Source organism: Eubalaena glacialis, chromosome 1 (assembly GCF_028564815.1).
Source record: "Eubalaena glacialis isolate mEubGla1 chromosome 1, mEubGla1.1.hap2.+ XY, whole genome shotgun sequence".
Lineage (NCBI taxonomy): Eukaryota > Metazoa > Chordata > Mammalia > Artiodactyla > Balaenidae > Eubalaena > Eubalaena glacialis.
The window spans coordinates 62,676,142-62,697,326 of NC_083716.1; the positions used below are offsets into that span (position 1 = coordinate 62,676,142).

Here is a 21,185-nt window from a genome sequence, read left to right on the forward strand (position 1 = left end):
CTCGTTGGTGTAGCAATACTTTGTTATACTTTTAGAGACGGTTCCAACATCTAGCATTTATTGAGAGCTAAATATATGCAAGACATTTGTAAGCATAAATTTTGGGTTTAAACTCAAACCTGATTTTGAGTCCCTATTACTCATTAGCTTTGTGACTTTGAACAAATCACTGAAACTCTCAAAATCTCAGTTTCCTGATCTGTAGAACGCTGATAAAGGCTACTTGCCTCAGGGCTATTGTGAAAATTAAATGAGATAACCCTAAATTACTATACTAGATTGAAATTATGACTATACACAGCTGCCTGGTCTGTTTTCAGCCCCAAGGTACTGACTTTCCTCTGCCTGTTTATCTTATTTTTTTAGTTAATTAATTTATTTATTATTATTATTATTATTTTGGCTACTTTGGGTCTTCATTGCTGTGCGCGGGCTTTAGTTGCGGCAAGCGGGGGCTACTCTTCTTTGCGGTGCGCGGGCTTCTCATTGCAGTGGCTTCTCTTGTTGCAGAGCACGGGCTCTAGGCACACAGGCTTCAGTAGTTGTGGCACACGGGCTCAGTAGTTGTGGCTTACGGGCTCTAGTGCGCAGGCTCAGTAGTTGTGGCGCATGGGCTTAGTTGCTTCGCGGCATGTGGGATCCTCCCAGACCAGGGATCGAACCCATGTCCCGTGCATTGGCAGGCAGAGTCTTAACTACCGTGCCACCAGAGGAGTCCCAAAAAGTTATTTTTTAAAAAAAAATAATCCTAGAACCTGATGAGGCTTAATTTTGTTCTTTTAGAAAGTAGTACTGCTTTTGTCAGTAGATACTTTTTGAGATTCGTATTAGTTTAGAAGTTATAAGTTGGGTTTTTTTGTATTTTTTTTAATTTTTTAAAATTAATTTATTTATTATTTATTATTTTTTTTTTGGCTGTGTTGGGTCTTCGTTTCTGTGCGAAGACTTTCTCTAGTTGTGGCAAGCGGGGGCCACTCTTCATCGCGGTGCGCGGGCCTCTCACTATCGTGGCCTCTCTTGTTGCGGAGCACAGGCTCCAGACGCGCAGGCTCAGTAGTTGTGGCTCACGGGCCTAGTTGCTCCATGGCATGTGGGATCTTCCCAGACCAGGGCTCGAACCCGTGTCCCCTGCATTGGCAGGCAGATTCTCAACCACTGCACCACCAGGGAAGCCCTTTTTGTATTTTTTAAATAGGAAGATTGGAGCTTTTAGTTTCTCCTAAGTTTCATCATTCATCCAAAAATTCTTGGGATCATTGCTTTCAGAAGGCATTATCATTATTTAACTTCTCTGTTCCTAGGAATATCTAAGCAGTATTAATATCTCTAGTATCCACAGCATTCAAGGGGGAATTTTCTACTGGACTGTAAACTCTTGAGGACAAGAACCATGTTTTCCACATCTTTGTGTCCTACTCTGAGCCTAGAAGAATTATGTATATTTATACAGTAGATATTTAATTAATGTTGAATAAATGAGTGAATTAATTCTAAACATGGTCAGATCCTGAAAAGGATGCTAAAGCTCTAATAAAAACCTAGAGTGAGGGGGAGAATGATAGGAGTATGACACCTTCCCATATCATTAATTTCCTTGACACATGGGCAAGTCACAATTTCTCTGACCTCAAGTTAGAGTTTTACTAATTATCTCCAAGCGTTCTTCCAGATTTGAAATTCTATAAATAATCAGCTTTTTACTGAATGTTGTAATGTTTTAAGGGACATGTTATAGCCTAAGTATCCAAATCTGTGTGAAAGTGAACTAACTTATAATTATCAGATACATTTGAAATCAGAGCAAGGCTGTTGAATTCCCAAAAGAAGCGTGGCAGTTTTATTTTCTTGTTAAGAAACTTAAAACTTAATTAGATCTTGGCTAGTGCCTCTGTAAGAGCTAGTTTATGGAGCTTGGTATAGTAGTTGCAGAAAAGTGACAGTTCCATAAAATGTACCTAGAATGAGTGTAGCTGTATATAAAGTATGATTTGAGGAACCTCAAAAGGACATTCCCAACCATAAATACCTTCCCTACTTAACTTTCTTGCTTATAACAAATTACTACAAATTTGCAGCTTAAAACACCACCTATTTATCCCCTAGTTTCTGTAAGTCAGGGTCTGAGCATAGCATAACTGGGTTCTCTGCTCAGGGTCTTAACAAGGCGGAAATCAAGACATCAGTAGGACTGCTTTCTCATCTGGAGTTCATAGTCCTCTTCCAAGCTTACCTGGGTTCTTGGCAGAATTCATTTCCTTTTGGTTGTAGGACTGATGTCCCTTTTTCTCACTGGCTGTCACTCGCAGCAGGCTGCTGCAGTTCCTTGCCATGCGGCCCTCTCACAGGCCCTCTTACAATATGGCAGCTCACTTCTTCAAAGCCAGCAGGAGAATCTCTTTCCCCAGTGTGCTGAGATGGGTTCTTATATAACTGTAATCATGGGAGTGACTATCCCATTACCTTTTCCATATAAAGTAACCTAATCACAAGAGTGGTATCACATCCTATTCACAGGTCCTGCCCACATTCAAAGAGAGGAGATTTTACAGGGTGTGGGGATGTTGAGAACCATCTCAGAATTCTACCCACCATACCAGAAATTACCACCATTCTATTCTTTGAGGACTTCTGAAGATATGGACATTTTAACTGATCTAAGCCATGTTATCTAAAAAGATGTTAAGAATGGCAGTCATAAAATTTTAGGGCTAGAAAAGAGCTTAGAAATCATTTTACTTAAACCCTTGCTTTATTGTTTTAACCTCTTTGTTTACACTTGAAGGAAACTGACTTGCTCAAATCACAGCTAGTGCGATGCAAAACAGACCAGAGATTCAGTTTCACTCACTTCCATACCATTGTTCTCTTTAGTACGCGGCATCCACTGCCACGAGAAGGACCTAGAGAATTCTATTGGGGACTCAGTGCTTTTATGGGAAGGCAGAAATAGGGAAAAGTTCACAGCAAAAATGTATGGGAGAGCATCCCCAGACAGCCATAGAACGAAGGCAGGAAATGGGAATGTCATAAAGATGTGTGGGGAAGAGGTTATGGGAAAAAAGCTCCTATTTTATAAATTCTTTTAAAGTTTGTGGAGGCAAGCCCCTATGCTTCAGTTCGTTATTGCATTTTGTAAAAACATTTATGTGTGAAGAGGCGTGTTGGCCAGAACTTCATTCATTTAAGACAAAGTCATCAATTTTTTAAACACAATTATTCATGATGTAGGCAGGGAAGCTCAAATTCTGAAAGAAACGTTTGCTTCATGAGGCACTTTCTCTGCAGAGACCTGATTTTTTTCCCCTAATTTAAAGTTACTTAGCAATTCTAAAGATTGATTCTGGCTTAACTATGTTGCTTTGAATATGTTGTGATTTAGTAAAATTATATGTAAGTGCCCCAAGGAGGAAGAGAGCTGCTTTAGGGATTCATGATTACCATTGGGGGAGAGAGGAGAGTGAGGGTAGGATAAACTGCCAAAACATCCACTTAAATAGATAAGTGAGAACAACATCAGCCAACATTACATCCTGCTATGAAAAGAATCAGAAAGGAATTATACCAACTGGGGAAGTATAGAGATTACTATTTAACGCATGTGCTGCTTTTGGGGGGGCTTAAGGGGTTACTACCCTTAGAAGCCTCTGAAGTTTTATTAAGACACTTGTTAAGGTGAAGAGTATTTAGCCTTTTGGCATAATTTCAGCAAACTGAACTTAAATATCTCAGTTGCTTTCAACTTTAGCCATCAGAGATTCAGACTCTGTTGAAGCTGACAACCATAGCCCACCAAAGAAGTAATTTTGTAAAGAGGGGATAAAAGGCACTTCCTCCTCAAGATTGAGGTTAGAATAATATGAGGAAGTGGTTATCTAAATAATGATACATCGGGCTTCCCTGGTGGCGCAGTGGTTGAGAATCTGCCTGCCAATGCAGGGGACGCGGGTTCGAGCCCTGGTCTGGGAAGATCCCACATGCCGTGGAGCAACTCGGCCCGTGAGCCACAATTACTGAGCCTGCGCGTCTGGAGCCTGTGCTCGGCAACGAGAGGCCGCGATAGTGAGAGGCCCCCGCACCGCGATGAAGAGTGGCCCCCGCACCGCGATGAAGAGTGGCCCCCGCTTGCCACAACTAGAGAAAGCCCTCGCATGGAAACGAAGACCCAACACAGCCATACATACATACATACATACATAAATAAAAAGAATGTAAGCAGACAAGAATATCATTTAAAAAAAATAAAGATACATCCTCTTGGTGGAATACTATGCAGCTGTTAAAAAAGAACTGTTTATGTATTGGAATGGAATTATTTCTTAGATATATTGTTAAATGAGTCAAGCAAAACCATTTAATATACCAACCACCATTTTGTGGGAAGAAGTGAAGAATAAATATTTGATTTTATATCTATAAAATATTTCTGGGGAAACTGGAGATATTGGTTGCCTCTGGACAACTAGGGGGCGGGGGTATAAGTTTGGGAGGGAGATTTCAGCCCTTTTGAAACAGCTGAATATTATCTAATGAAAAATAACTTTTTAAAATACAAAATAATGAAAATTTAAAGAGTCAAAGAGGGAAAAGCAAGTTAATATGGTAAATTGGTCTCCAAATAAGACCTGGCTGTGTTATAAAGGTTTCCCTGCAGGGAGACTTGACTGGCCCCCTGCAAAATCTTGTCCCCACCTGCACCTCTGTTCTAGCTCTCTAGTCAGGCATTAGCATCCTTTCCTGCTTTCAGTACTTTACTCAGACCCCCACCCCCCATCACCTACTATTGTACCTGCCAAATCTGGAGCAGTATGTCTCTTTAATCCTTTAGAATTAGGATCCAGAATGTACCTCCAACGAAGTATAGACTATTCCACTGTGACCCATATGTGTCTGTTAATGTCTGATAGTTCTCCTATGTATTTCTCCATCTTAATGGTTTGTATGGTTTCCCCCACTGAACTGTGATTGCCCTCTGAGCGTGGCACCTGAAATCACTGCCTAATGGTGCTGATAGAAATGCTTGCCCTTTGTGTACAAAATGTGTTGAGCGTTTTTAATGATGCCAGATACAATACTGGACAATGGCAATAAACCTTACTGTAAATCAGTTTTACTAGATTAATCATGTAAGCCCATTGAAGCAGTCATCTGGGATGATGCTCTGAGATTCAGAAAACCTGACCACAGGTTTTCTCTGTGGCATATACCAGTATTTAAGAGCCAGGATCACCAGCATCACCTCTGACGGTGGACTGCCTGAGCACACAGAGGGGGTCAACCTGCCTGCAGCTCAGAAGCACCGTGCGGAACACAGAATTGTTATATTTTTCATTATTAGTATACTGCATTGCTCTTGGCTCCTTAAATTGCTTGTCATCCTAAATATTGTCCTTTCCTCCCCACCCACACCCCCTCAATCAGGCTGAAATGTGTATGTTGTATTAGCCAAAGTATCTTGGAAGAAGATGCAAAAGAAAGGACAGGTGCTTTTTAAAGGAAAATCCTTCCCCCGTCCCCGCCTTCCCCGAAGCCATCTAGGCATGGATTTAAGAAACTAGGACCTCTGCATCATAAGCCCTTCCAAAGCTGAAGCAGAAATGTCTTCCCTCACTTAACCTTGGCAGTCACCAGCCAGCTTTTGATTTTCTCCACTGCAGTCCAGGAAGACAGGAATAATCACATGGCCACACAGCTAGAGACTGTCAACCCAACGTGGTGTATCACCTTTCCAAACATCTTTGCATTAGGAAGAGACAGGCAGTTCCTAACTGGGTCACACTGTCTGTAGGTCTGTCTATGCATCAGAGGTATAGAAGCACCCAGGGCCACCTTTGTTTCATATGCTTTTCATTGGGTTGCATTTTAATAAACTTTAAGTTCTTAAAATTGTCAGTATGCGTTCCAAGGGAATGCTAATGTATAGAGCAATCAGATCTGTGGTCAAACTATAATGCTGGCTCTTCACAACCCCTAGTTGTTACTCAGTTATTCATCCCTGCCCACTAGCAAGGAGTAATCCCCAACTGGGCTTTTCTTTCATCTGAGCTCTTTCTCTTGTTTAGAGTGACAGATTCATGGGAATTCCCTGGCGGTCAGTGATTAAGACTCCGTGCTTTCACTGCCGAGGGTGTCGGGGAACTAAGATCATGCAAGCCATGAGGTTCGGCCAAAAAAAAAAACAGAGTGACAGATTCATGGGGGGATCCGTTGTCCATATAAGGGATCGAGTGGATCCAGTGTGTATAGGGAAAAGAGCATTGGCTGGAAGTCAGAAGACCCAGATTCTAGACCCAGCTGTGCTACTAGCTAGCTTTGTGACCCTGAGCAAGTTATTCAAATTCTCTGCATTTTACCTTTTGTCTGAGGTCTCTTCCAGTTCTAAGATTCTGATTCCAAGTGGATGTTTGGGCTCTTATCCCTCCAGAACTCTCCTTTCCTCTGTTCAACTACTGTTGTGAATAGTTTTATGTAATATAGCTTCTGACATTATAGTCACACAAACTCAGTATGTGTTTCTGTCTGATGCTGAATTGTCCAGTCATGGACTGTGCCAGAGAGTAAATTGGGGGTCCTGGCACAATTCAGATTCTGCCTGGACTTTTCAAAAAGCCAGATGGTTAACACGTTTTTGAGTGCCAATTCAGCACGCTTCTGCAAATTCCTCCCCACCCCAATCTAGTAGAAATCACCCAATCTCATGTCCATCTATTGTTCAGGCAGCTGGACCAGATTTGTACCAAAGGAATAGATAGGCCTTGGAAACGTAGGCCTTCTCCAGGGTGACTTCATGCTCCATAGAGACATCTTTCAGATTAGAATCCCAACCATCAATCAATTAGCATCATCAAATAAGGGAGGCCCAAATTCCAGTACCAACAACTGGTCTGCATGGGGAAGTTGAGATCTGGGGCGGAGGGGGTGAGGGATTGTTCTCCTTGCTGTGATTTAATTATGGCTTTGTGGTTCAGAGATGTGGAAGCAAATCTGAATGAGCCAACTCTCAGGACCAGCTGTCAAGCACTTGGCTTGTAATCTGCTGTCATCCTACTTGTTCCAAGTGCTCTTGGCTGTACAGCTCACCAGCTAGTTTAATGTTTGTTTCCTCCACTGCTCTGATTCACACCCTGGGGGCTTATCTGAGGATCTTGGACTGTGAAAGGGCACCCCAGCCAGGCTCTTTGCTGGCTGGTAACATCCCAGTGGTTTGAATAATTTAGCTCCTGTAGTACAGATGGCGTCAGAGCCCTCTCCATGTGAGATGGAACATATTCTGTAACTGTTCTGTCAAGAGATGGTATTTGTAATGAGGGATTCCTGACAGTGGCTTCCAGAAGTCCCTGTTCTACAACCACTTAATACCACTTTAATGAGCTTTTCACTAAAAAAAAAAAAAAAAAAGCCAAGAGCTCTCACTGACATTCTTGGATATTATTTAGTTAATGGTTTATTTAGAGGAAAGGGTCTATCTTCATGGGGAAAAGAATAGGCACTTGGAGCATCAAGAAGAATTAGCACTACTATATAGCACAGGGTACCCTACTCAGTGCTCTGTGGTGACCTAAATGGAAAGGAAATCCAAAAAAGAGGGGATATATGATATGTGTAGCTGATTCACTTTGCTGTACAGTAGAAACTAACACAACATTGTAAAGCAACTATACTCCAATTTAAAAAAAAGAATTGGCAATAGGCACTCTGCCCTGAGAAAATGGAACTGGGAAAGAGAAAAAGAGGGTAGTTATCAGTTATAACAGGTGTGGTATTGGTGTGAAAAAGGCATGGTTAACAAACATTGGCAGAGAAAGGAATGGTTAACATAAAGCGTTCATGTTTATCTACATCGAACAGGTTTTGAGCCACTTCTCAGGACACATTTCTGTGGCCGCAAAGGGTAATTCAGTAAATGATCACAGTTTGAGAGCATCCAGTGTCTTCTGATCTGATTCTCTTTTCACTGAGCAATCTTCTGAGGTGAACTGAGTTTCCTTAGTAGATTTTCCTACTGAGAAGTATAATGACCAGCTGTCATCAGTTTAGTTCTCTTAACAGTTACTGTTTTCATTGTAAATTGGCCTTCTGGTTTCTCTTCCTTCCCCGGGCCATTTAGTTAGCAGGAATCAGTTCTTCCTGAGCCGACTGAGAGAATCAAGTGTCTAGACCTACGAGGCTAAGTTTCTAAACCCTAGAATTTCTAGTCTTGTAGAGGCCCCATCTCCCCCGTCAGCACTTAACCACATCTCGTGAACATCCACACAATAATATATTCTGCTTAAGTCTTTTAGTTCCAAGCGATGTTGATTCCTCTTTCACTCTAACTCACATCCCGGGAAGAGGGGCGGTATGAGCAGTAACCTAAAGCTGCAGGAGGAGGAATCTGACTCTTCCCGCCCTCGTGAGCAGCCTAGTTCCCCTCCAGCCAGAGGCTGTGGACACTAAGGTACAGCCCAGCTTGTGGCCCTTATACCTTTCTTCTACCCTTCGCCACACAAGATCTTCAGCTATTTCTGTGTACCTCCACCCCTATCCCTCACCCTCAGATTCTAGGAAACACCAATAAACCATTCTTTGCACTACTAAGCCACCTCAGCAGCTATCCTGTGGCATCCCCTCATTTGAATATGAGAATATTATACCTAAAGAGATCAGGTGACTCCACCACAGCAAGTTGATGGAGCCAGGACTAGAGCTCAGGTCTTGTGATTTGCAAGCACAGTTTTTCTACTGCGTCGCCTTGCTCCTCTGCATTGTTCTGGCATTTGTATCAGCTGACCTCAGGGGCCCTGTGGTGAATATAATGGAGGCTATAGAGGTGAAGTGAAAGAGCAAATGCAGAAAAAAAATGACAAGAACGAACTGAAATTATAGGAATGAAATAAGCAGAGAAGGCACACTGCCTTTAGTTTAAGTTCACATTGCTTCTAGAAGAATCTAATCTGAGGTTTATAGATATGAACACTTCGTTGCTAGTTGGTTCATAAATAGAAATTCATCTTTTTCTTTCCTCTGAGTTTTACCTCACTGAAGAGTGTGTCTATAAGCAATAACATAATTTATAGATGTAGCTGGATCAGGCTGGAGGATAAATGGCAGAGAGGGCAGGGGAAATTGCCTCGTCCTTCCTGGCTTGTTTTTTGTGAGAACCCAGTTCTCACGTGATTGCTAGTGTTTAACAGTAAATGTCAGAGAAAGAGAAAATGGCAAGAGAGAAGAGATTTTCTGATGAGATCTGGAAAAAGAAAAAAAAAGAGAGACTGTATTGATCTAGTGAGACGGGGGCCACCGCTTCTCCCAAGGGGCACGGTTGGAAAAGACAAAGTGGCTGATGGAAAACTGTTGGGAGGAAGGGCAGGAGCTCAGCCATGCAGATTCTCCACTGTCAGTCAGCAACTGGGGGGTGAAGCCTCAATGCACTCAGACAAGTCTCCTTGTTCCCCACTTCCCCATCCTTTCTCTGCCTCATTATTTCCTTGACTTTTTGTTATTGTGTTCTTTCCAGTGGGAGGGAAATGCCAAGATGGGGACTATCAGGCATTCTTTATTTTTTTTCAAGGCACTCTTCTGGTAATAATTTATTAGAAAAGCCACCATTGCATGCTGAAGACTTAGAATTCCATCCTTAAATATTATGTGGACTTTCACTTTTTAAATTTTTATTGTGGTAAAATATATATAACAAAAGTTGCCATTTAAACCATTTTTAAGTATGTAAGTCAGTGGCATTAATTACATTCACAGTGTTGTACAACCATCACCACTATTTCCAAAACTTTTCCATCACCCCAAACAGAAAATCCGTACCGATTAACCGCTAACTCCCCAGCCCCTGATAACCTCTAATCTACTTTCTCTATAAATTTAGTATCAGGCATTCTTACTTAATTATATATACCTCCTAAACTGTGGCAGCAGTAGAAAGAAAATGGAATCTGAAGTGAAAAGGAAAGGGGGTTATGGATTAAAAACTGAATTAGCATTTTCTTAAATGTGAGGTAAATACACTTGAAAATTTTTTATTGTGACTGAATAGTTTTATCATTCCATTCAGAGAAAGCAAAACGAAGTCCCTCTGCTGTGCTAACTCAACATCTTTCTTCTTTCAGTGACCATGCAGCAGGTGGCCAGGACAGTGGCTAAAGTGGAGCTCTCAGATCACGTGTGTGATGTCGTGTTTGCGCTCTTTGACTGTGATGGTGAGTGGGGCCCTCTGGAGTCCACGGAAAAACCAAGCCTTACTGCCCTTAAGTAGACACTTTTATGATGGAGCCTTGCAGCCAGCTCCAGGGTACCAGCCTAGACTGCTTCAACTTCCCCATTTCCCACATCAGTAGCTCAGCCCTCAGACTCATGACATTGAGAAATACCACCCCTGGTCCTGGTTTGTGTTCTCCATTTCTTCTTATAATTCTAATTTGCCTGTAGGCCTAAATTCATTTATGACCCTAAGGATCTTAAAAATAAAAACAAGGAAATTCCCTGGTGGTCCGGTGTTTAGGACTCCCCGCTTCCACTGCAGGGGGCACGGGTTCGATTCCTGGTTGGGGAACTAAGATCCCGCATGCCATGCGGCACGGCCAAAAAAAAAAAAAAAATTAGACCCAGCTTACTGCTTAGTAGATAGGAGCACTTGAGTATTTGAATGTCTCTAGGAAGAAGATGGTACTGATCATTCCACCACCCAGGGCACATTTCAGTCATTTACAACCCATCATAGCATTCCAGCTGCACACCAAGGTCTGTTGTGTCTGTGAGCACTCTGCAGTTTATTTAGCCCATTTAAGAGATCCTGGTTCTGCTCTGGCCTTATTTCTCAGCTATGTTGGCTGATACAATGATGATAATATTAACAATGGAGGCTCACAGTTTTTTGTCTTTTTTTTTTTTGCCTTAAATTTTTAAATTTTTTTATTTTTACTTTATTTTTTAAAATTTTTATTGGAGGATAGTTGATTTACAATGTTGTATTAGTTTCAGGCGTGCAGCAAAGTGAATCAGTTATACATACACATCTATCCACCCTTTTTTAGATTCTTCTCTCATATAGACCATTATAGAGTACTGAGTAGAGTCCCCTGTGCTATACAGTAGGTCCTTATTCGTTATCTCACAGTTTTTTCATTGCTTACTATGAGCCAGATACACTGTGCAAGCTGCTCATTTAATCCTCTGACACAGGAGTAGTTATTAACCACATTTTACAGATGAGGAAGCTGCAACTCAGAGAGGTTAAGTAGTTTTCCCAGGATCACAAAGGTAGTATTAGATAGCAAATCCAGGATTTGAAGCAAAAGTGCACTGCCTCCCTCTGTACTATATGACCTCCATTCCCTGTCTCACAGCCAAGATTCACTGTTCATCTTCCTCCAGGAAGCTAGGCTCACAGAATTCAAGAACAGATCAAAAGCTCCTGCATGTGTGAAACCTTCCCTTTTGATCCCAGCATAATGAATCACTCTGGTTTTTTTATTCCTTTATTCAATTTGTCTGCATTGCTGCATGTTACACTCCATCTCTGTGTATGTGACTTAATGTCCCTACCAAATTGTGAGCTTTTTATGGGTAGTTACAAGTCCTATTCACCTTTGGATCCCGCCTCCCCTGCAAATAGGACCTCAGACAGTACTTTGCACATAACAGGTGTTCATTAACTATTTTTTTTGTTTGTTTTTTAATTTATTTTTAGTTGTGCCAGGTCTTAGTCGCGGCAGGTGGGTTCCTTAGTTGTGGCATGCAAACTCTTAGCTGCGGCATGCATGTGGGATCTAGTTCCCTGACCAGAGATCGAACCCACGTCTCCTGCATTGGGAGGTGGATTCCCAACCACTGCACCACCAGGGAAGTCCTCATTAACTTTTTAAGTTGAACTTGAGTTATTTAAATCTCCCCCCTGAACCCACAACTGAGGTCTGAGTGAAAGGAAGCCCCAGAGCGAGGACAAGGAGAGTCCTCATCCACAGGGAAGGGTGGTTATTCTCTAGAGCTGCCCTGTCCAATATGATACCACAGTTACATGTGGTTATTTAAATTTAAATTAATTAAAATTGAATACAATTTAAAACTCACTTCTTCCAGTATCACACGTGGCTGGTGGCTCCTGTATTGAAAATAGCACAGATAAAAACGTTTCCCTCATCACAGAGAGTTCTAATGGACAGCACTGCTGCAGAGAGAGTAACTCTCCCCAGATTTTGTTTTTACTCTAATCACTTTTAGGTAGTTTGAGTTTTTTTCCAAAGAACATTTTTATAATTTTTGAAGCCAGTATCCAAGAGCTGGTTTGTGAAGTGAATATGGGAGTAATGGCAACCAGCATCACAGTTCCCCTCTTCTCCTGGGAAGTCCTGGGAAATGTTTGATTTTCCAGCCGTTTAGAAGGAGGCTCTATCAATATCTACTTCTATTACCTTTAAAAAATCATTTTATCTCTGGGACCTAATTTTTTAATTGAGATATAATTGACATATAACATTATATTAGTTTCAGTTGTACAACATAATGGTTCAATATTTGTGTATATTGCGAAATGATCACCATAAGTCTAGTCACCATACATGTTACAAATTTTTTTTCTTATGATGAGAATTTTTAAGATCTACTCTCTTAGCAACTTGCAAATATGCAATACAGTGTTTTTTAATATAGTCTTTTATTTATTTATTTATTTATTTTTATTTTTGGCTGCCTTAGGTCTTTGTTGCTGCGCGCGGGTTTTCTCTAGTTGCGGCGAGCGGGCTTCTCATTGGGTGGCTTCTCTTGTTGCAGAGCACGGGCTTTAGGCGTGTGCGCTTCAGTAGTTGTGGCACTCGGGCTCAGTAGTTGTGGCTCGCGGGCTCTAGAGCGCAGGCTCCATAGTTGTGGCGCACGGGCTTAGTTGCTCCGCGGCATGTGGGATCTTCCCGGACCAGGGCTCGAACCCGTGTCCCCTGCACTGGCAGGTGGATTCTTAACCACTGCACCACCAGGGAAGTCCCTAAATATAGTCTTCATGCTGTACATTATATCCCCATGACTTACTTATAACTGGAAGTCTGTACCTTTTGAATCCCTGCACCAGAATTCATCCACCTCCACCCCCCACCTCTAGCAACCTCCAATCTGTTCTATATATCTATGAACTCAATTATTTTTGTTTGTTCATTTTAGATTCCACATATAAGTGAGATCATACAGTATTTTTCTTTCTCTGATTTATGTCAGCATAATGGCCTCAAGGTCCATCCATGTTGTCACAAATGGCAAAGTTTCCTTCTTTTTTATGGCTGAGTAATATTCCATCGCACACACAGTATATACACACACACACACATATCACATTTTCTTCATCCATTCATCTGTCCATGGACACTTAGGTTGTTTCTGTGTCTTAGCTCTTATAAATAATGCTGCAGTGAACATAGGGGTGCATATATCTTTTCAAGTTAGTGTTTTTGTTTCTTTCAGATAAATACCCAGAAGTGGAATTTGGATCATATGGTAGTTTTATTTTTAATTTTTTGAGGAACTTCCATACTGTTGCCCATAGTGGCTGCACCAATTTACATTCTCTCCAACAGTGCACAGGGTTCCCTTTTCTCCACATCCTGGCCAACACTTGTTATTTGTTGTTGTTGTTAACAGCCATTCTGACAGGTGTGAGGTGGTATCTCATTGTGGCTTTGATTTGCATTTCCCTGATGATTAGTGATGCTGAGCATCTTTTCATGTGTCTATTGGCCATCTGTATGTCTTCTTTGGAAAGCATCTGTTCAGGTCCTCTGCACATTTTTTAATCAGGTTGTTCGGTTTTTTGCTGTTGAGTTGCATGAGTTCTCTATATATTTTGCATTTTAACCCCTTATCAGTATATGATTTGCAGATATCTTCTCCTGTCTAGTAGATTGCCTTTTCATTTTGTTGATGGTTTCCTTTGCTGTGCAGAAGCTTTTTAGTTTGATATAATCCCACTTGTTTATTTTTGCTTTTGTTACCTTTGCTTTTAGTGGCAAATGGGGTTTATTTTCTTTTTGTTTGTTTGTTTGTTTTGTTTTTTTGTTTTTTGGGGGGGTTTTTTAATTTTTTTTTTTTGGCTGCGTTGGGTTTTCATTGCTGCTCACGGGCTTTCTCTAGTTGCAGCAAGCGAGGGCTACTCTTCGTTGCGGTGTGCAGGCTTCTCATTGTGGTGGCTTCTCTTGTTGCAGAGCATGGGCTCTAGGCGCGCGGGCTTCAGTAGTTGTGGCACACGGGCTTCAGTAGTTGTGGTTCACTGGCTTAGTTGCTCCGTGGCATGTGGGATCTTCCTGGCCCAGGGCTCGAACCCACCAGGGAAGCCCGGGGTTCATTTTCTTAATCTACAGAAAAGGGAAGTAGATATTAAATTCGAAAGCCATTGTCATTTCTACCAGTGCAAGATCTTAGGTCAAAATGCCAGGGGACAGAGAATTCCGATTTTCAAACAGACGTGTTTGTCACAGAATTTAGAGCTGCAGTCACAGATCACACATGCACACAAATGACATTCAGTCATATATCCAATTCACAGGTAACAAAGGCCGTTCAGACTGGTCAGCCCTGGCCTTAGGGAAGCAAGAAGCGAATCCCAGAGCAGTTTGAATGAAATAACCTCAGGTTTTGGGAATTCCCTGGTGGTCCAGTGGTTAGGACTCCACGCTTTCACTGCCCGAGGGTACAGGTTTGATCCTCCATCGGGGAGCTAAGATCCTGCAAGCCGCACCGCCAAAAAATAAATAAATAAAAATAACTTCAGGTTTTTCATCTTAAGCTTCTTTTTATACAAAATATTAAGAATCCTATTTAGACCTTTTTGTTCTTTTAATTGCATTCTTAATAAGCCATATTACTGATTAACTTTCAGCCCAGCCAGGCTACTTTTTAACTTTTTAAGTTAAAGTATAATATACATACAAAAAAATGCAAATACCGTTAAGTGTGGAGCTTGATAAATTTTTAAAAACTGAACACACCCATGCATCATCCCGAAGCAGCACATCACCAGGACCACAGAGCTGCCTGGTGCTGCTGCTCTCCGGTCACTTATACCCCCGAGGGCGGCCACTTCCCTAACTTCTAGTGCCATAGGTTAGCTTTACCTGTTTTTTGTTTGTTTTAATCTTGCTCTGAGGTATCCCTGAGGCTGCCCATGCTCTTTTCAGACAGCAAACATGGGCCCATTTAGGTTTTCAGGTACTCTATACAGAAGTAAACCAATTATTCCCTCTTACCACTTTCTTCCCAGACTGATCATTAGTAGAGGTCTGTTTGCTAGTTTCCTGTCACCACCAGTAATGGCTGCCATTCTTTTAATCAGCAGACATTTACTCCTGGGCACCTAGTCAAATGGTAACTGTCCTCTACTTTTGGAGTGGTTACTATTCCATGTGGCTTGAGAAGTGACCTTGGGTCAGACCAGATGCTCTCCAGGTTCTCCTCCAGACCTGAGAGTCTGCCACTGAAGAGGGTCAAATGAGAAGCCATGAGAAAATGGGCTTAACCCAAAGCCAGGTTTTGATTTTAGTTTTCACCATGAAAAGCCTCATCATGTCTCACCTGGACTATTGCAGCAGCCTCCTAACTGGCTCCCTACTCACTCCATCTGTGCCACTCTCCCGTCTATCACCATCATCCAGCTAGAGAAATCTACCCAAAATGGAAATCCAACTACATCTTACTCCCCTCTCCCAGTCCTTTCCTGCCCTGAAGATAAAGTGCAAACCCTTTCATGAGGATACAAGATCCTTGAGGACCTGTCTTCTGCCTTCCTCTTTGGTTTACTGGCCATACCCCTATCTTTGTGTGTCCAGCAATACCTAACTCCTTGTAGTTCTCTAACAGCTATGCTGCTTCCTACAGGTGTCTTTGCTTATGCTACTACCACTACTGGAATGCCTCCCCCATCTCACTCCCCTCTGCTTGGCCACTTTCTGCTCATCCTTTGGGATTCAACTTAGGAGTCACCTCCAAGAAGCCTTTACTGATCTGTACTTGCACCCTCCCCAGCCTGGGTTAGATAGTCTTCCTCTGTGCCCCCATAGCATCCTCTGTTTACCCCATTATGGCATTTACCATACTATTGAAATAATGTACTTGTCTCTCCCATAACCTGATGGTATTTCAAGGGACAAAGTCATTTTTACCTCTTTATTCTCAACACCTAGCACAGGACCTGACATATATATTCTCATTCAACTTCTGTCACACTACACTGAACTATCACTGAGTTGCAATTGGAAACATCAAGGACAGTACAAACCAGTTCATTTTTAACCAAGAGAATTGAGTTTGGCTGTGAGAGAGCACTAGGCTTTGGGACCTACATGATGTGAGTAATGGAATTGTCTCATTGTCTTTGTTCCAAGGCCGTCACTTATCCCTGTTGTGTTTGCCTCTTCTTCTAGGCAACGGAGAGCTGAGCAATAAGGAATTTGTTTCTATAATGAAGCAACGGCTGATGAGAGGCCTGGAGAAGCCCAAAGACATGGGCTTCACCCGCCTCATGCAGGCCATGTGGAAATGTGCACAGGAAACTGCCTGGGACTTCGCTTTGCCCAAACAGTAACCCAGAACTGCACGAGGAGCCGCGCCTCCAGGCCAGGCACCCTGGCCCCTTGGGCAGAGCCTTGGCACAGTCCTCCCTGCTGCTGCTTCCGGAAGAAGTGCTCCCCCCCTCCTGGGAATGATCTCAGGACTCATCAAGTTTCCCCTCTCCCAGTGTTCTGCTAGGCCCTGGTTCTAAACCAGTGATTCTCCCTAGAGGTCCTCAAAAACACGAGCAGGTCCTAAAAGCGCTGACCTTTGGCACGTTCGACAGTACTACCTATTCAAGCACCCTACAGACAAAGAATGTGGGAACCATCCATGTACCTGCCAACCCTGGGAAACACCCATTTCTTGAGTCATCTTGGTGTGGATTTATATTAACAAGAACATTCCTTGCTTCTCCTCCTGCTGGTGTTTTTTAAGCTACAAATTGGGAAAACCTCTGGCAGAAAAAGGAAATCAGTGATGAATGCTAACGAGGATGACCCAGGCACCCTGAGCTGGTGGGAAGCCTGGGCCAGAGGAAGGATCTGTGTCAGTCCCCAGGGTGGCTCTGAGGCGATGTACCCAGTGGGAATGGAGCGAGATTAGGAATTTAAAGTAGCTGCTGCATGGCTCTCTCCACTCCCTTCTTTTCCTCTCAGGCTCCCTAAGAAGACTCCAGCACGACTGTGCTTATTAAATGAGCAGCAGTGATTAAGCTCATGGCCCCTGCGAGTGCCATTTCCCTTCCAGGCGTGTGCCTCTGAAGCTGAGTCCTGGCTCAGAGCCTGTCTGCCCTGTCTTAAACACTTGTAAAATAGCACTTTAATTATAACGGTTTGCAGTAAAGCCCCACCATCACCACCAAAGGCTCTTGTCTCCTTTATTTTAGGGTCCTCTGGGGCCCTTTTCATTTCACTTCTCCACTGGCTTTGAGATTCTAGCAGCAGACCTGTTTTCTTTCCACCAGAGCCTGGTCCTTCCTGTTGAGAAGGCACTTCAGCAAGGTTTGGATAGCATTTCATCCTGGACCAAGGCTACCAGGTCCAATGTAGTCCTTGATTACTCATGCCCCACGAGAAGGAACTAAGACAGGGTGGTGGGGGATATGAGACATCATCTGGTACGGTGGACCTAAGTGTTAAGAACCATAGCAACCGGGAATTCCCTGGCGGTCCAGTGGTTAGGACTCTACCTTCTCACTGCTGAGGGCCCAGGTTCAGTCCCTGGTCGGGGAACTAAAATCCCACAAGCCGCGCAGCACGGCTAAAAAAAAGAAAAAAGAAAAGAACCATAGCAACCAGTGTTTTATGTGGATGCAACTCTGCCACCACCTCAGTGTGACCTTGAGCAAGCAAGCAATTTCCCATCTGTTTTCTCAACTATAAAATGACAGATAGGGTTGAGCTTAATGGGCTTAGAGGTTTCTTCCAGGTCCAGAAACCTCTCCTTCAGCTCTTCTCCAGAATTCCTACAACCTCCAGAACCTCCAGGTAGTGCTCCTTGGCATGATAGGGTCTCGCATCCAGTGTAATAGCACCACCACACCAAAAACCCAGTGCTTCCTGCGAGGCCTAGAAGTTGGTAGGGAGTGTTTATCAGGCAGAGAAGAGCAGAGACATAGGTCTGCACCTGTGGCTCCACAAGGACAGTACCAACCCCAGCATTTTCTCCAGAGCAATTTAATAACCTCACTTCTAACATCCTTTCTGGGAGCAGATTAGATTATCTCTCAAAGGAGTTTGCCACTCATGCACCTCATCTATCTTCCACTGTTTCCTTTCTTGTGGTACATATTCCCGGCACCCTAGTGTAGCCTTTGCCTTGCTCATTGCCCCAGGGCTGAGGCATCAGCAAAATGTGAGCTTTTTCTTAAATTTGTCCCATAATCCTCAAATCACTCTTTTCCCCAATCCTCATTTCTCCAGCCTGAAAGAGAAGTCCCTTTCACAGCCTCTGTGGGGCACTCACTCCCTTACCAGAAGAGACCTGCCAACTGGCCTGGGTTCACTGAAGCTGAAAGCCAAAGCATAGCAGGAAAGGATAAGGATCTCACCTGCAACATCTTGAAAGCCAGGGTCAAGAGCACCTATGACAAGTACATGGAATTCCAGCTGAACTCCATTAGCTCCTAGGAGAGCCTGAGGAAGCAGAGGCGGTCCAGGTGCTCAAGAAGACAGGACGGCCACACTTTGGCACAACAGGGCAAATGTGCAGGCGAAAGGTACAAGCTAAGTCACCCAGAAGAGGCCAGGATGCCCCAAGGAAGTCCTTGACCAAGGAAGCATGTGAGCTCCCTGGTGGTGTAGTGGCTAGGATTCGGCGCTTTCACCAAGGAAGCATGTGAGTAGGCTGAGGGGACTTTAGTAGGCAGAGTTTGGGGGTAAGGCTGGGAGCATTTGGGAGTACAGAAGGCTGATATGTGCTTCTCTTTTTATTCCCATTGTTTCTTCTACCTAGACAGAATAACCTTCCCCTCTGCCTTCAAGATTCAGATCAAACTGTCCCTTCCTTAATCCTCTTCCAGACAAGATTAGCGGCCCCTCCTTTGCCCCCCAAGGATCGCTTGCCCACCCATAACAACGCTGCTGTAATTTGATGTAATTTTTGTGAGATTGTCACCCACAAAGTTCAGACCCAAAGCAGTGACATAATCAAAGAAAGAGTCCACCACCAAAAGCAAATCTAAAAATATTTCTCGGACGAGGTAAAAGTGATACTAGCAGTGCCTCAATAAATTCCTCCTGAGACAGGCTGGGACCTGGGCCCTTTACTGCAGTGCTTGCACCTGGACACACATCTCCTCGAGCAACAGAATACAAAGAAACTAATGGAATTAAAAATAACTGCATGCATGCCGCAATCCGGGCAATTATGAGCAATAAGATAAAAGGCCACAAACCGACTGCCACTTAGGTGCTGGGAGCAAAAGCAGGGTACTGTGCATGATCCCTGCACACGGCACCACCAAGGGGGTGGGCAGAGCACCTAAGCCACTCCTCCGGCCCCATCTGCAGATCTGCCTCCGTCCTCACCCCACTGAAGGAACCAGCCTGCCCTCCACGGAGAGCGAGCAAGGGCACTTGTTACTTGTTCTCGCTCCCTCGTGCTGCAGCACAAGTCCCAGTAAAGCCTTGCCTGAATTCCTCATCTGGCCTCTTATCAATTTCTGTTGGTTAAAGAGTCCAAGGACCCACGTCAGTAACACTCCTACACACCCACAGCTGTTGTCTACTTTTGTTATTGTTCTCTACTTCTTAAAAAAATAAATAACTCTCCAGTTCTAGCCTTTATGCTTTGGAGAGGAAAAGAAACTAAGAGGGGAGCCAGGCTGCCGGGCTTCCTTGGTGGGCTCAGCTGGGCTTCCTATATGGTCTAAGAGGACAAGCTGGGAGAATGTGGAGAGAGAGTTACTAAGGAAAGAGCATAAGAACATACATGATATTCAAAAATCATCATTTTAATAGTTTTGAGTGCCCCACCTAGTTTTACGTCTGGTTGGAGCATAGGCACTGAATAGGACTCTTAAGACAAACGAAAAGGCCAGACAGTGACTGCTGCTAGACAAGGAGGAAAGGACGGCAGCATGGGAGCCAGGAGTCAGGTTCCCAGGCCAGAGCATCCTCTCCAAGCCCAAGCACAGCCCAAGCCAGATTATGTGTCCCAACAAGCAGCTCAGAAAAGGAACGTGGAACAGAGTAGTTCAGCTTTCAGGCTTTAGGTGCCACCTGCTGGCAAGAAGACTCAGCGCCAGGAGTCACTGGCAGGGGAGGGGCAGCTGCTGGAGTCCAGCCTAGCCCCAGTCCTGCTCCAGAGAATAGGCCTCCCAGGGACCTGGGTGGCATGGGGCGGAGGGGGATGAACAACCAGAGATGAACCATAACCACGAAGAGAGACACGATGGATATGACGATACCTGAGGGGAGGGAAGCAGCCGTGTACTGTTCTCTGTGGCTCCAGAATGGGAATTTTTACCAGCAAGTGAGAGGGTAAGAGTCACCATTCATTCTACAACTCTTTACTGATCACCTACCGTGGGCCAGGCACTGAGCAAGGTCTTCAGGGAGTTTGCAGGAGGAATCTAAAAGTGAGAAAAACAGAAAAGAAGCAAAAAGGTTAAGTACAAGCTGTGTGAGAGCACTTAGAAAAGCAGAAGGCTATCTAATCCAGATTTGGAAGTTCAAGGCAGGCTTGCAGAGAATTTTTTTTTAATTAAAAAAATACTGAGACCTGAGGGTTGAGTAGGAGTTAACAAAGGGGGAAGGAGGAGTGTCTGGGCAGCAGGTATGGAATGTGCAAAGGTCCAAAGGCCAAAAAGCATGTTTCTGGGAATGGAAGTTCTAGGGTGTATCCAGTAAGTACAGATTGGGGAATGATTTTGTTACCCAAGGATGAATTAAGATGGCGGTCATTCACAAAAAAAGATGACAAAAAATACTGTTGGGCATTTTGAAACACACTTATAGATAACTAATAGGTTATAGAAAAAATCATGATGGAAATTTTTAAATGCTTGGAACTGAATATGATAATGAAAATACTAGATATGAAAACTTGTGGGACACAGCTAAAGGGAAACTTAGAAACATCTTAACAACTTCCATACTTATTTACAGAAGATGGGCTGACAGTTAATAAGCTAAGCATCTGCCTCAAAAAGTTGGAAAAAGGGACTT

General features: G+C 43.4%; 1 protein-coding gene across 1 annotated transcript in view; it reads left to right on the top strand.

The window, feature by feature from the left end:
- The window catches only part of MICU1 (mitochondrial calcium uptake 1), a 234,426-nt gene extending 217,048 nt beyond the window's left edge, over window positions 1-17,378 (top strand). Inside the window, exons 11-12 of the mRNA XM_061197459.1 lie at window positions 10,098-10,187; window positions 16,386-17,378. Of these exons, the coding sequence (XP_061053442.1) occupies window positions 10,098-10,187; window positions 16,386-16,546 (251 nt within the window). The 3' untranslated portion in view covers window positions 16,547-17,378. The remainder of the gene's footprint in view (window positions 1-10,097; window positions 10,188-16,385) is intronic.
- The last annotated feature ends 3,807 nt before the right edge of the window (window positions 17,379-21,185 follow it).